This window comes from Pocillopora verrucosa, chromosome 9 (assembly GCF_036669915.1).
Source record: "Pocillopora verrucosa isolate sample1 chromosome 9, ASM3666991v2, whole genome shotgun sequence".
Classification (NCBI taxonomy): domain Eukaryota; kingdom Metazoa; phylum Cnidaria; class Anthozoa; order Scleractinia; family Pocilloporidae; genus Pocillopora; species Pocillopora verrucosa.
The window spans coordinates 6,991,218-7,006,073 of record NC_089320.1 but is presented as its reverse complement, the minus strand read 5'-3'; the positions used below and the strand labels follow the sequence as shown (position 1 = coordinate 7,006,073).

The 14,856-nt window shown below is 39.7% G+C and overlaps 1 protein-coding gene across 5 annotated transcripts; it reads right to left on the bottom strand.

Annotated features, from left to right (window-relative positions):
- Positions 1-3,675: 3,675 nt before the first annotated feature.
- LOC131782300 (bromodomain-containing protein DDB_G0270170) lies at positions 3,676-14,740 on the bottom strand. Of its 5 annotated transcripts, XM_066171655.1 has the most exons (8): positions 11,903-11,971; positions 10,390-10,515; positions 9,728-10,019; positions 7,182-9,388; positions 6,396-6,523; positions 5,731-5,851; positions 5,498-5,580; positions 3,676-4,770 (listed from the first exon to the last, which is right to left on the bottom strand). In XM_066171655.1, the coding sequence occupies exons 4-8, from the start codon at positions 9,357-9,359 to the stop codon at positions 4,719-4,721; spliced, it is 2,562 nt and encodes an 853-aa protein (XP_066027752.1). In that variant the 5' UTR covers positions 9,360-9,388; positions 9,728-10,019; positions 10,390-10,515; positions 11,903-11,971; the 3' UTR covers positions 3,676-4,718. The 5 variants fall into 5 exon arrangements, with proteins under 5 accessions (XP_066027752.1, XP_066027753.1, XP_066027751.1 ...); XM_066171656.1 differs by lacking the exons at positions 10,390-10,515; positions 11,903-11,971 and adding an exon at positions 14,626-14,740; XM_066171654.1 differs by lacking the exon at positions 10,390-10,515 and having other exon boundaries at positions 11,903-11,993.
- Between the last annotated feature and the right edge of the window lie 116 nt (positions 14,741-14,856).

The following is a 14,856-nucleotide window of genomic DNA, read 5'->3' as shown; positions in this document are numbered from 1 at the left end:
AATATTGCCGTGGTATATTAAAGTGATTAAACACCTACATTACTTCTTTTTTTTGTGATAAATGAAAACGAATCAGCGTTGATAATTGGCTTAAAACGTAAAACTTTCTTCTGCGACGATGCGTAGGTACGAATAGGTCGCTAAAGAGCGATGCACAACTGAATTGATGTCCACAGTTTCTGCCGGAGTTCCCGTTATCTTTCTTTTAATAACAAGATTTTCCAAATAGTTCGAGGAGAAAAGTTGCAGCTCAAAAACCTTTGGGTTTTTCTCAAACAAACTACCATACACTTGACCTAGGGATTTCCTCTTGATTTTCATCACTTACTTTATCCTTCCAGAAAGGAACAGCTCGGTCATCTCCGCTGACAACGACTTCACTCCTTTGAGGAGGTATAATTTCCAGACGTCGTAATTTTTTAACTTAATACGTTAACGAGAGTAAAAACAGGCTGTACATAGATAATTATAACCGAAAAGTTTTCAATGAGTTATTTCCTGGTGATTTATGGCTAATCTTGTAACATATCGAGACCATTATGCAATGACGATTTCACAATGGACCTTGGGCAAGGAGAGAAGTTTATCGGTATATTTTATAACATATTTCGTGGTAATTTTAACAAAAACTTACACTTTCCTTCCATAAACATCATTACTAATCATTTTAATAAAATTTAAATAAAATGATAAAAAGCGTTGATCTCTCTCCAAATCGGTTTTTTGGTCGAAAACGTGAAAAGGCTGTGCCAGCTTATTCACTTGATTTCACGATTTTGCTACAACGCTTCGCTTAACTACCACGTGCCGCATACATATTGTGTGGTTATGTATAGATATACGAAATTACTTATAAATTTCAATCAAATAGGAATAATTAATGTATCGTACAGTTTCAAGAAGACGTCGAAACAACCTTTTGCTATATATTACCTTCTTGCGAGTTGCAATGTTTGCCCCGTGGCGATCCCAGAAATCTTTGCGCAAACCGAAGGATCCGATTACTGGCAACTCATTCGACATCGGTGAACCGAATAGTAGTGTGACAGCTAAATAATTTGATAAATGATGAATGCTTTGATAATGATTAAAATGCCAGCATTGGTTCATGGTTGAGCTATCTGGGTCATTTTTGCCGGTTGAATCTTTTGGATCAGTTACATCATCTTGGGTCACTTGGGTCAGTTGGGTTACATAGGCCAGTTGGGTCATTTGGGTCACTTGGGTCACTTGGGCCAGTTGGATCTCTTGGGCAAGTTGGGTCACTTGGGCCAGTTGGGTCATTTGTGTCAGTTGCGTCACTTAAGCCAGTTGGGTCATTTGGGTCACGTGGCCCAGTTAGGCGAGTTGGGTCATTTGGGCCGCTTGGGCCGGTTGGGTAATTTGGGTAGGGCCACTTGGGTCAGTTGGGTCATTTGGGCCAGTTGGGTCATTTGGTTCAGTTGCATGGGTCATTTGGGCCAGTTGGGTCATTTGGTTCAGTTGCATGGGTCATTTGGGCCAGTTGGGTCATTTGGTTCAGTTGCATGGGTCATTTGGGCCAGTTGGGTCATTTGGTTCAGTTGGGTCAGCTGAGCCGGTTGGGTCACTTGGGTCACTTGGCCAGTTGAGCCAGTTGAGCCAGTTGGGCCAGTTGGGTCAACTTTCGTTAACCGGCACACCAGAACGTATGCTTTCATAAATGGACATGTCGACATTTGGGTTACCATGAAAAGCTTTCAACAACCAGTTTAAACTTATCCATTCTTTTAAGAGCTGTATTATGTTCAATCTCTTTCAATCGTTATTTCCAAAATAATGTTAAAAAATTGGATGTCATGTCGATCGAGAATTTGGCTTAGAGATTTATTACTGCTGATCGATTGTTGAGGAAACTCGTTGCTCGCTGTAAATTTTAATCCTTCGATTCGGTTTAAACCATGGAACTTTAATTTTTTAATGCAGTGTTGGTTACTTATAATAGCTGTATAAATTGGTTACTTTTGGCAAGTTATGCTCTTTTTTACTTATTACAATAATTTCACCATTTCGCAATATTTATCGTGTATGTGTATCAGTGCCACCTTCGCGTTGCACAGCTTTCATTAATTGTTAAATCTGGAATGGACTTCTGGACTTGATTTACGGATGCGTTAGATTTTGAGAAATTTATGATTGGTTTGTTACCATCTTTGATTTTCTTGGTTGGATATAGCTGGGGGCAAAAGAGCAAAAGAGGGGGGGGGCATAAAAATTTGCTGCAAATCAACTGCCAAGGAAGGGAGTACCATAACAATATCATATAGGTAAATTTAAGCAAGACACAACCAAACTCTTCCACCCCTCCCCCCTCCCTGAGGAGACAAATAATGACCAAGTGGTTGTAAAGATTCTACATTTTAGTAACTCGGTAGGATCTGGTCACGAGATTAGACAGATCCCTAAAGCCACAGTCACGTGCGCTGAGTCACGCAACAATACAACACCTTTTTTTTGTCTTAATAAGTCAATTGAATTCAACTTGTCGTTTTTCTAATTATCATTATTATAAATAAAAAACAACGATTTTAAAAATCTTCTAAATCCTGACAGCATCAGTATCATATGTGCAGAGACTAAACCGCGTTGTTTTATCAGTAACTACAGGATTGACTGAAACAGTCTACCGTGAAAACAACGTTTCTTCACCTAATAATTTCTTTTCAGAGATTGTCTGTCCTCATTTTACTTTGACATAACAAAATACTGAGAACAATAAAAGATCAGGTTTTAGGAATTTTTATCTTTCATCTGGAATTGTAATAACATTGAACTGTAGCTTTAACATCAGTAAAGATATTCTGCATACTGTTCCACATACATTCTTTAAGGTGCTGACAAGAAGAATTTGTGTAACAATCAACAGCTTCTTTTGCTGCTGATAATTTTCTTTATTCTCAAGGCCTTAATGAATGATTAAGCGGTGATATTGAAAGGAGAAATTAGATGTTAATCACTCTTAAGGGTTAAAGGGTTAAGTGAAGAAATGGCCCATTGCGGTCAGAGCAATAATCAGGACAAACGCATTTTTCAAAATTTATTTTGTAGGAGGCTGCTACTATCCCAAAAATGTAACATTGTTTGTTGATGAAATCACTTGATAAAAGTCTAAATCAAGCCCTTTTAAGAAACTAATCCTCAGCCTAGCCCCAATCCGTGCGGGTATCTATATGAGTTTGACCTTCGCGCGGATCATACAAATGAAAAGTTGAGACTAAGTTGACAAGCAATAACGGATACGTTCTTATGCCAGCCGTATTCCCAAATCGTTTGGTAAATATCACTTTTATCGAGTGTGTCGTATTTCCTATGTTAGTCGTATTTTCTATGTTATTCCCATGTTATTTCCAATCTTGTTTAGTTTTTCCGTTCTTAATGTATTATGCTTGCAATACTTTATTTAGAAACCAATGGCAATGACGAAAAATTAGAAGAGTTCGATAGGGTCGTCAAGAATTAGACTCGTCCTAAATTTATTGCCGGTGCGCCGGTTATACCCTCAGTCTCGTCTGAAGAACGCTATAACAAACTTATATGTTACATTAGAAACTGTTCTTTAGCCTCCGTCCCATCCACACCAGAAAAACGTGTAGTTAACCGAGTTTAACTCAATGAAAATCAGAAACAGAGACTTAAAGAACCGAATTTTTCCTTAGGTTTCAAGCAGTCACTAACTTGTATTTTTAATGTGCCAAATTTGAAGTCGACAAACATTGATTTGTTTACTATGAAGAAAACAATCTTAATCTTTTTTTTAACAAGACAGTCTTAAGACATGTTTCAGCTTTGGTGTGAATGCGGTATTGGTCTCGACCATTTACAATCTACAAATGTCTTAATAATTAGTGTCCTATTATCTTTCTGATGATTTAAGAAGAAAACACAGTTTCCATTGTTACAATACCCGAAAGCGTGAAGACATTCATCCTTCAAGACCCAAACTAAGCCTCGGGAAGGGAACTTTTTGATATCCTGGAGCGATTTTATTTAACTCATTACCCGAAACATACAAACGGGCAGCGTCTTTGAAGGCTTTTAAGCGACTAGTGATGAAACACAATTTTGCATAGATGTTTACAAAGTGCTGATGTTTAAATATTTTCTATCCTGTAACATAGTTCCAGTTCTACATATGCATTTATTAGTTTTTTTTTATAATATTATAAGGTCTCTCCCTACAAGTGTTCATTAGAATTCGATTATAAACATTGTAGGTTTTTTCTTTTAAGTTTTTCTTAGACCACAAGGTTTAGACTACAAGTGTTTCTTGTCATTGATTATAATATTGTAATGATTTTAGGCGTATACAGGACCCCTCTGGACAACAGCCTCGTAGCTGAATGGGCCACCCTGTTTTAAATAGAGTTCACTGACTTACTTACTCTTCCTTTCGACAGTTACAGGAAATTTTATTTCACTTTATTTATCTTACGCTGTAAGTTTACTTTAACTTTCTCATGGATTCGCAATCTGGTACAAATACTCTACGTCCATTTCCTGTTAGCACTGATTCTGAATTGATTACAAAAGGATTAAAAGAGTTTCATTCGTTATCTTTAATTCCAGTATCAGATGAAACGTTGACAAGCACTGCAAAGTACACATTTCTTGATGCTGATAGTATAAGCACCCGGTAGTAAAGAATTCTAGCCTGTGTTCACCATCCTGGCTTGAATCCTCTGTTTCCTGAGTCTGAGAGGTTACTGCTGGAGTTGACCATACAAAGGGTGCCGGCATATTGGGCAATTACGTCTAAAAGCAAAAAAGAAGAAGCAGTGAGATACAGAGCCCTCGAAGCAAACTTCTTTAAAGGCGGGGAAAAAAGGAGTGATCTAGTCGCGGATGGGTTTCGTTTTGTATCTGATTGGTCGAGATGTGAGTTTTCGAGACCAATCACAGAGCGAAGTGAAGGAAAGCCAATGCAGTCCCGGTTGCTTTTGACACTCGATTAGAATTGCTCACAACCAATAAGTATTCAAAATCAGGAAAACGTGTAAAAACGTGAATCACCGAGCCGCAATTGCTTTTAGTTTTGCACTTGATTTTTTGAGAGGCTGGCGCGATTTTTCTGCAAAACCAAAGCAATCCTAGATTAGTTTCAACACTCAATAAAAAACTGCCTTTTGATACTGTACCTCATTGCGTAACACAGCGCCATTTGTTACACCCACGGAATATATGGGTTTGATGTTAACATCCCTAGAGCGAAATGGTGTTTTCATTGCACCAAGTAAGAGAGGTCTTGATACATCAATTGACAACTGCGGAAACGGTTTCACGATGACAGTATCGCCCTTCCAAAGGACGAACGTCATTATCCCTTTTCATATTTGGAAACTTTATGGATGATATCTGATTATCGTAATGATTCTCCTTTATGTTGGTTATCATCGCCACTATTACTTTAGTTATACTCTCCTTTATTAGTATCCTTTCAAACGTTATGAACAGTTGCTCTGGATTATTTAAGCATACTTACACGCCATTCTGTATCATTGCAATGGCACACTCCCTGTGAACCTTGTGAGAGCATGGTAAGATTTGACAACCGCTGAACGCATCCTGAAATAGCGTGCAGAATTTAAAGTGTCAGTAACACTCGTATCCGGAAATTGTCAGCCGAGGCGTTGATTCGAGCTGTGTCTATAGAGCGTAAATTCCCGGCTAGGTGTTTAAGGCAATTTAAAAGTATGAAACATGATCTAAAATTACCTCCAAGCAGATGCAACACTCGTCATGTCCTGAGTTCGGCCGACATTTGTGTTTTCCCTCCAGTCGCTTGTCCAAGCAAACATTGCACACGTCGCAGTGAAATGATCTGTCCTTATAAATGCTGAAAAAACAGTTTGTTTAAATTAAATTATAGGGCCATTACGTCACTAACGTTATTCCGAGCCGGCGGATTTGTCTCCAAAAGTAAAAACTATCGGAATTTTCCTTGCGAAGATAAAACAGGCTAGTGTGCAATGTATCGTTTTCTTGTTTCAATCTGAGGTACGTCTCTTTATGACCTTTTGGGAAATTGTTCAAAATGTTGTTGCGCAATGCAATACTTTGCATTACTTCACTCCCAGTAGCACTCGGAACATATTTTGTTGGCCAGGCAGAGTCGCCTCAGTTTCGCGCACCGAAATTTGCTTTGCCTGGATAAATACTAAATGGCACTTAAAGAAACGTTTAGAGGGCGTACGAGTTACCAGTAATTATAACGGCCTTTGTTGTATTCCCTTGAAACTATCTCCCTTAGGTTAAAATAAAACAATACATTCTAAATAGGATTTTGACTCCGTATAGAACTGAATGATTTCAATGTTTAGCATACGGGGTAATAAACGTGTCTATAAGTCGTAGTATATTTCAATCATAAAACAACTTACCGGCAGATTTCGCACTTCTCACAGTGGAAAGGGTTCTTGTCAACTCCTGTAAAATGCTTACACTTTGGGCAGAAATATTCTGACAATTTTACGCCACAGCGTCTGCAGATTTGACTTCCTTCATTTACCTGACATAAGTTACAATATCATCAGTCAAAGGGTGTTATTTTAAAAAAGGTGATTTTTTTTAATTTCAGAATGTTGCAAAGAAGTTTTTTATCCCTCTACCAGTTAAACTAAACACAGCGCGCAGTAAATGCGCCATAAGCGCAACGTGTAAGCCATAAGCAATATCTGTAGCAATTTCTGTAGAGGCGCGAGATCAACAGCTGTCCATTGGAGCTACGTTCTCTTGTTTCAACTAAGTGAAGAAAATAAACCAGCATATAACATTGGTTTCCCATTATAGAACTGTCTGATCAATCTTAATGACTCGCACCAACTTCTCACCCAATCAGATTCCAAACTAAAACCAGTGGGGACCTAGACATAACTGTTCTCCCCCGCTTGATGCTAATTGCGTGAAATCACTATCTTCTTGATGGTTCGTTGTAATTTTTCCTTTGATCTGATTGGCCTCCATGTTCACAAGGAATTTGGTTTTTACGTCGCTCAAGCCGAAGGCTTTCTATTGATCTTGGTTTTCTGATAAATCTGAAGTTACATGTAACTCACTCCCATGGGATCGTAACGTCAGGTATTTAGGGATAAAATCTTGTTTTTATAACTGTGTTACTTTAAACTTCTTCAGTACGACAAGATTCCTAGCATGTAAAAGATACTAACCTCTTCTTCCCGTCCACAATTTCCGCACTTGACATGCGTCGCATGATGTGCCTTTCTATCATCAGCAGGGCATGTCCCCGATAAGTTGTGACAGCGGTGGCACGGATAAAACACTCCGCAACATGGAAACTTGACACTACATCTCCTCTGGTAATGCTCACACTGCCATTGCGGAGTCTCCTGAAGTGGAAGGCTCTCCTCTACGGTTCTGTATTCTCTTACTGTTGTTTCCCTTTCTCTTCGCTCTTCCAATTCTCTTTCCATTCTCTCTCTATTTTCTCTTTCTTCCCTTTCTCTCATTTCTCTCTCTTCTCTTTCTCTCATTTCTCTCTGTTCCCTCTCCCTCCTTTCTCTCTCCTCTTGTTCTCTCATTTCCCTTTCTTCTCTCTCTTTCCTTTCTCTCGCCTCCCTTTGCCTCCGTTCTCTTGTATCCCGATGTCTTTGTGTCGCCTCTCTCTGCCTTTTGGTTCTTTCTTCTCGCTCTTTAAGAACTCTATCGATTTCAGCCACTTGTTGTTCTAGAGAAACCAGTGTAGGGTCCCTGAGCGATACTAAAGCAAATGAATCTTCCTGTTGATAATTGAATAGGCCATGGTTCCGCGAACTTCCTTCTCGTGTCTTTGAATGAACTATTTCTGATGCATTCAAACCACCATTTTCTTGGCTGTCTCCATAGGAGGGTCTGTAACTGTTGAAATCCCCTACATGTTCTTGTCCATGACTTCTTAACACATCATAAGTGGAAGTAACTGGGGCTACACTTGCTGAAGTCGTGCTTGAAGAGAATTGCCAAGTGGTAGTAGGAAAATTTGGTGTAGTAACGACTGGATGTCTCACAGCGGGCGCCAATGGTCTGACTCCTAGAGAAGGTGATGCTGTCTGAGTCTCATTTCCTATAGAAAAGTCTTCAAAACTTGAAAAGCTCATCTGATGTTTTTTTCTTGGCAGATTTTCATTCCAGTTAAACGAATCAACGCCTCGGCTGAAGCCACTGGCACCGCAGAACTGCCCCGTCATTAATGTCACAGGCTGGTAATTCACTGGCATCGGATCTCGGTACCGTGGACTCACCGCCTTGGAATATGCATTCTTTAGTATCAACCTGCTTCTTTCCGGAGCTGGTGAACGGGGAAGGCTCCAGAATGGGGAGGAGCTGCTATTTCTGGTTAGAGAGTGTTGAGTCCAATCGTTGGAATTCTTGTTTCTAACTGGCATGTCATAACTTTCTGAAAACGAGCTTTGTGGAAGACTCGTATCTGTTGAGTGTCGGGCGAGAAAGTTTGGATTAATACCAGTTGTCTCCAAGGATGGTATCTTCCCATTCTGGTAATGTGTGTCAAGCGCATTGAACAGCTCTGAATTCTGTTGCACAGTCTTTGGTCTTGCTCCTCGACTTGTAGCTTCACCATCTCTTTCCGCTGACGGCTCAGCATTGTTTCCTACTTCAAAGCTGTTAGTTTTTTTCAGGTCTTTATCTTTCTCCTTGTCACTTCTGGTGTTATAATTTTTACAAGAACTTTCATTATAGCTGCTGATACCATTGCTACTGGCTAGGCTTCCATCATTGTTCTCAGCACTAGAGTTGCCCGTGTCTTCATCAATGCTGTACTGTGAGTCAAATCGCATGTTGGCGTTTAATTCTTCACCCAAAGACTCATTAGTTTCGGCTGACCCCACAAATGTTTCGTCTTCTTTTGGACATAACGTGGATTGAATTGTGCAACTTTTAGCAGAAACGCCATTGTTGCTGGCAAAGTTATCTTCATCATCGTAATTATTGCTACTTTCATGATCATTAGGATATTCAATTTCACAGTTTTCACCACAGCTCTCACCATTGTCATCGTTATTACCTACGTCATCATCTTTGTTCTCACTACTTCCTTCGCTATTTCTTATGACATCATAATCATCAACATTATCATCGTCACCATCACCACGATCGTCATCGTCATTAGAACTGCTCGTGTAATTATTGGCTGCTTCGTCTCCCTGTTTGTCTTCGTCTTCAGGGTTACTGTCTTGGCTAATGATATCTTGGTGATGTGCGTACCCGTTAAGACGAGAACGGACTCTCATGCCGTCCTCCCCTCTACTACGATGATCCAAGGGTATTTCCGAGTATTTCGAGCTCAGTCGGGGGCTAGTCTGGATCGATTCTTCGTGTACATGTTCCATGGTGTTTTGATGATCTGTGGCTGCCAGAGCTACTGAGATAGAAAAAAAATTTTTGGCTCAGGCCTTCGCACATAATTTTCTTCGCTGGGAAAATCAAACGACGAAACATTCAATCAGAGGCAGGAGATAGGCTGGAGCATTATACTTTTGGTTCAATAGGAAGATCGAGATGACAGGCCGGGGGGGGGGGAGGTGACGGGGGAAGTGACATACCGGAAGGGGCCAAGGGATATGGCTGGAGATACTATGGGAAAGGAGATACCCGGGTTGTATGGCCAGGGGAGAAGCAAAGCTGCAGGCCTCTTCATATAAAAAGAGATGAATAAATAGTTAAGATCGAAAGGAAAGGTGACTGAAAAGACTCTCACCAAAGTTCTTTTCATGTCTCTCTTTCTGTAGCTCTCCAGTAAACCGGTAATTCGCAACTGTTAGATTTCTTTTCGCAAGGTCTCGTTCATATAAAACGCGACCTTATTCTTCTTTTAACAAACGGCAGTAACTGTCTTCATTCAAGAATTTTGCCTCTTGCCATACACATCCACCCGATGGTGAATTTCCAACCTCGCTCTCCAGGGGGGCAATTTTCGTTCGGTTGGTCGCCGTGTCTGGTTTTGTGTGCGCGGCTCCTCTCTTTGGCTTTCAGTATCTTAAGGGATGTCACTAAAATTAATGAAACAGAATCCCACTAAGAGAGCAGTCATTATTAACACCTGGGGGAGGAGTTGAGGAATTTGGGGGATCACATGGTTTCCAGGGGGAACAGAGAGGGTCGGACGTTGCTAACAGAGTATAAAGTGTGAACTATAGAAAACTGACTGCCAATCAACTGCCAGTGAGGAGGGATATCATTAGAATATTACAAAGCCCTATTGGGAGATCCGTTCAATATTATCACGACACAACCAAAATCCTCTACTCCCCCTTTCCCCAGGGTTATTATAATCACTTAACCCACCCTGTTGTTAAATTTACTCTTTAAGAGATTAGTTTGTAATCTCCTATTTACTAACATTGCAAACACGTTACCAACCTTGATCGTACAAGTTTAACCTGCTATTCCTTTCTGTATTTCATTTTGATATATAAGAGAGCTTTTTCTGCGGCTTCGGAAGCGAAATTCAGTGAGCAATTGAAACACACAGCAATACAACCACACCTGACAATTACAGCAAAAACAACAACAACAATGCATTAAGGGGAATATTTGAAAACTTCACAACAACGAGGAACAACACAATCATACAAAAATATTGACGATAGCGGTACTACAAGCCTACGCAGTTTTCAGAACATTATCCCTATTTGAGAGATGTTAAAGAATATTTTCATCCGTCGGCTCAACGTCTCTACGACTGTCACATTCGTAGTTGAGACAAAGTCCAAAGTCGATGTCGCGGAATCTATGCGAACTCCGCACTCGCTGGTTATCTCGATATCAATTGAAGAGGACCGTATACTATCTTCTTTTCAATTTTTATTATCGACGAACTCCGCCGACGTTCTATATCAATCACAGTCTTTCAAAGTTCGCCTCAGCGTAACTACCAGCTAGTGTTTTCCCTACAAGCACAAGTGCAGTAAATTCCCAAGCCAACCTATGTAATATGTCTGTATATAATTCTTATTACCCAAAAGCACGTTTATAACATAGCTAGTAAATTTGTCTAATCAAATTATATTGCGTGAGCGTGCATCAAGAAGCTAGAGCAACTCTTACGCATCTTTCGTGTTCTCCAAACTTCCCGCGTGCCTCATATCTCGATGAACGCATGCTGACGTATGAACCAACTGTTAATTCCTCTTCCTTATTAGACGGACTAAACGCGTGCAATCACAACATCTCCCTTACAGTAAATCAACTGCGGACTTTGTTTGCAATATTATGAAATCTGTCACACTCTCTATGCAATCAATTACGACAATTCCGTGACATAATTAATATTTACTAGGACATTTAATCAATGAATTAATTCGTAACTAATATTCCCCGACAGTCCCCAATCCGATTTCAATTTAAAATTTTGTCACGCTAATCATTTCACAACGATGACAGTTTTTGCATCACAAATTTAAATTTGTATATTAAATCTCGAGTTAAAGTAAACATTGAATTATCTGATACAGTGAAAACATCTATCGATGAATCAATCATTTATTAAAAGAGGTTCGCCATATATTTTATTGGTTCATCAATTTGCAGTGTCATTTCTTTCGAAGATAACTGCCATGGTGAGTTTACCTTGAAAGATCGGCCTAAATTTTTATCTGTTATTTGTAATAGTCCATGACAATCTTCTTCATCTTTAACTATCCTTGTTTCCCTTTTGTATCCTTTTTGCCTTTTTGGTTTTTTTCCCTACCATTGCCAAATATTATTCGAACGTCTTCATCAAATTTACGACTTCTTCTGTCAACTTAAAATTCCTGATGTGGCTCCTACCAGAAGTTATGATCAACATTTTACTTCAGACATGCTCGAATAAAGCATGCAATCTGCTGAGGTCAATCTCATGAAATAAAATTTAAAAAAACGCAAAACTTACTTTTGCCAGAAATACACCGCCACGAGAATTTCAGCGTTTGATTTAGTGAGTGATCTTGATGACTTTCACGATCCTCATTCTTAGAAAGCCGTGTACTTGTAGTTCCTGACAAGCTATTTTTGGCTCTTCTGTCATTCATGATGTAATTACCTCGTGAAATTTGACATGTGTTTATGTAGCCAATCAGAACACAAATAGCCAGCCGGAATTAGCGCTGCCTCATGCGAGTGTCAGGCTAGTAGGGAGTAAAGTTTACTTTTAAGATTTCGGAGAGAAAATGAAGGAAGCCCGGTGCGAGCGGTAGAGTTTCCTTCCACCGAATGCCTCGCAATCAGCGCAACAAGACAAATTGCGTGACTGTCGCGCCTCAAGAGCACATGAAACTTGTTATTACATTAGGTAGTCGCTAAAAATAAACTCGTGTAGGGAAAATTAATTTAGAAGTTATTTGTATTTACAGTATTTTAGCCTACGTGACAAATGCTTTAATTTCTTTCCCCTTTCGCTGAGAGTGCATGAAACGCTCGGAAAACGAATGGACTGAGTAAGTACGGATTTGATTTCCATATAATGATATCGATCCGTGATTTCATTTCCTTGGTTTCGAGAGGCACGTAAAATTGAGAAATATTTGCATGATTTTAACGAGCGCCGAGCTGAAATATTGGTTGTAAATTATATTCTTTTGTAGTCAAACTATTCATATGAATAATAACGTATTTTTGCTGTATTAGTAATATTACGTAAATTACAGATAAATCAAAAACTAGGTATATTTACAGCACTGTAAATGGAGGCAGTCATCTACTTTTCAAATACTTTTTTCTCCGAGCTGTCGAGGAAACGTAATTCAGACTACGTTTACGCTTAAGTAGATCAGTTGGATCAAAACTTTATCAGTTTAAGGTCCCTTTGGCTGGATTTAGCGAGAAAAGAATTAAAACCATTACGATCTGTTTATAAAATGTTAGTGAAATCATACAAATTTGAAATCAACTTTCGGCCGAAATCAGGATGTGACGAGCGTTGCATCTGCTTGGAAGTAATTATAGCTCACATTTCATGCTTTCAAAATGCTTCAGACACGTGATTCAGCAGTAAGCAATTTATTCGGCCATGAGGTTAGAGCGGTGCACGAGATTGCCTTGTGACCGAGCTGGTAATCACTTTAACAATCACGTTCCGTAATCACATCGATACACCCACCCGATAGCTTGGCATTTCGTAGCCTACGTATAGCCGTACCCTCCCCCACGAGGTGAAACGGAAGGGAGCTCGAGGGAAGAATTTGTGACTGAATCTGTCAATGTTTCATCGTAATTCAAGAATATAACTATCAATTTTCGCACATAATCGTTGATCGTTGTTCGGTTGATATTTTAACTCAGTATTCAATTTCTTCATTTTTTTTCCACCATGTGCCAGGTGATTAGGTGCGATTACAGTAAATCCTGTGTAAATGTCTTCAAATAGCAGTCGAGAACACGACAGAATGCGAGTAGGCATCTGTGCGGCGATCAGGCTGGTGTGAATGACACAATTGGTACATTTCCGATTGGTGAATGATCGCAATCTTTCTCTCTCTAACTTTCCTTTGTTTTAAAAATCCAAAATGATAGCTGAAACCATCCCTCGCCAATACTACACATAGCCCGTAAGTTGCACATTGGCGACCCACTGACTCCTACTTCCCTCGTGTGCACGTGGGTGAAGAAACCTGTCGTATCCAGTCATGCGTGATTAATATGGGAAACAATTAAATCTCGCCCACTGAGACCAATGTCACGTATTGCCTGTCATCGAAATTTAAAGAGATTTGCATCGAAAAAAATAAAAGCACAGTATAATCTCGATTTGTTTAAAGGGAAGTTGGTTTCAGTCGTCGAAAGGTTCGAAAAGGAGGAGTTGAAATTTATGTTTAAGTTCGGTCGAACGAGAGATCTACGTGAGTCAGCGAGCGATAGAGGAAAACGGTATAACACAGCAATTCTTTACCGTGACGTAAACGAGTCTTGCTGATTTGGGAAGTTTTTTGTTCTTTTGCGGCTCTGCGTGGAGAAATGCCTCGCTCGATGCGCGAGGTTAGACTGTTTGGAAGCGTGGACACGTACATCATTCGTCCATGACAAAATGCATGTCACTTATTGTAAACGAGCTGATGCCTACAACAATATCTTCAGTGATTGTAAATAGTGATTTTATGCCTAAGACGACGTATTTACGTTTGAGCTGAACATGAAATATTAACGAAAATGGTGTGTGTTTCCTTGAGCTGAAGGAAGGCTTACGTCTAGTGATTTCTAGTAAGTGCACTGAGAACGTGATGAGCAAGCAGTTTTGTTACCGCGAGCAACAAATTCTCTCCATCTACTCTTAAGACAGCTGTGCAATTCATATGCTAAAGCTAAAATATTCAAGAAATCAAAGTAAATTATGGAAATAATGCACCGCGTAGCGCTTTCACTTCTCCATATGGTAACACGATTCACAGAGGCCTGTGTTATCGTGAATATTCGCGTACGTGCTTCTTGGAGTTTAACTTGGAATTCTTTTCCCGATTGGTGAAATGATCAACAAGGTATTTTCAGCGCAAAGACCATCATTGTGGAAGCTTTCCTAATTTTTGCTGATGTAATCAAATGTTTGGTGCAGATTTAAAAGCAATGGAGAAGTGATGAATCGTCGCCAAAATGACACTGTCAAACACAGGTTGGACAGCTTACAGTTAGAAAGATTCGTCCTCGCTCTCCGCCACTTTTCACACGAGCCGTGAAAACTATAGTTTGGGAGAAAATCAGTTGCCAACTCGGGCTCCGGAGGGCAGCTGTATCGATGAAGTAAACACTCGTGAATTGACACGCCTTTGTTTTAACAGCACTTAAAGGTATTACGTATTGTCTATTTTTATCACCTAACACGTAACCTGTACTGGACTTATTAAAAGTGGACGGAGG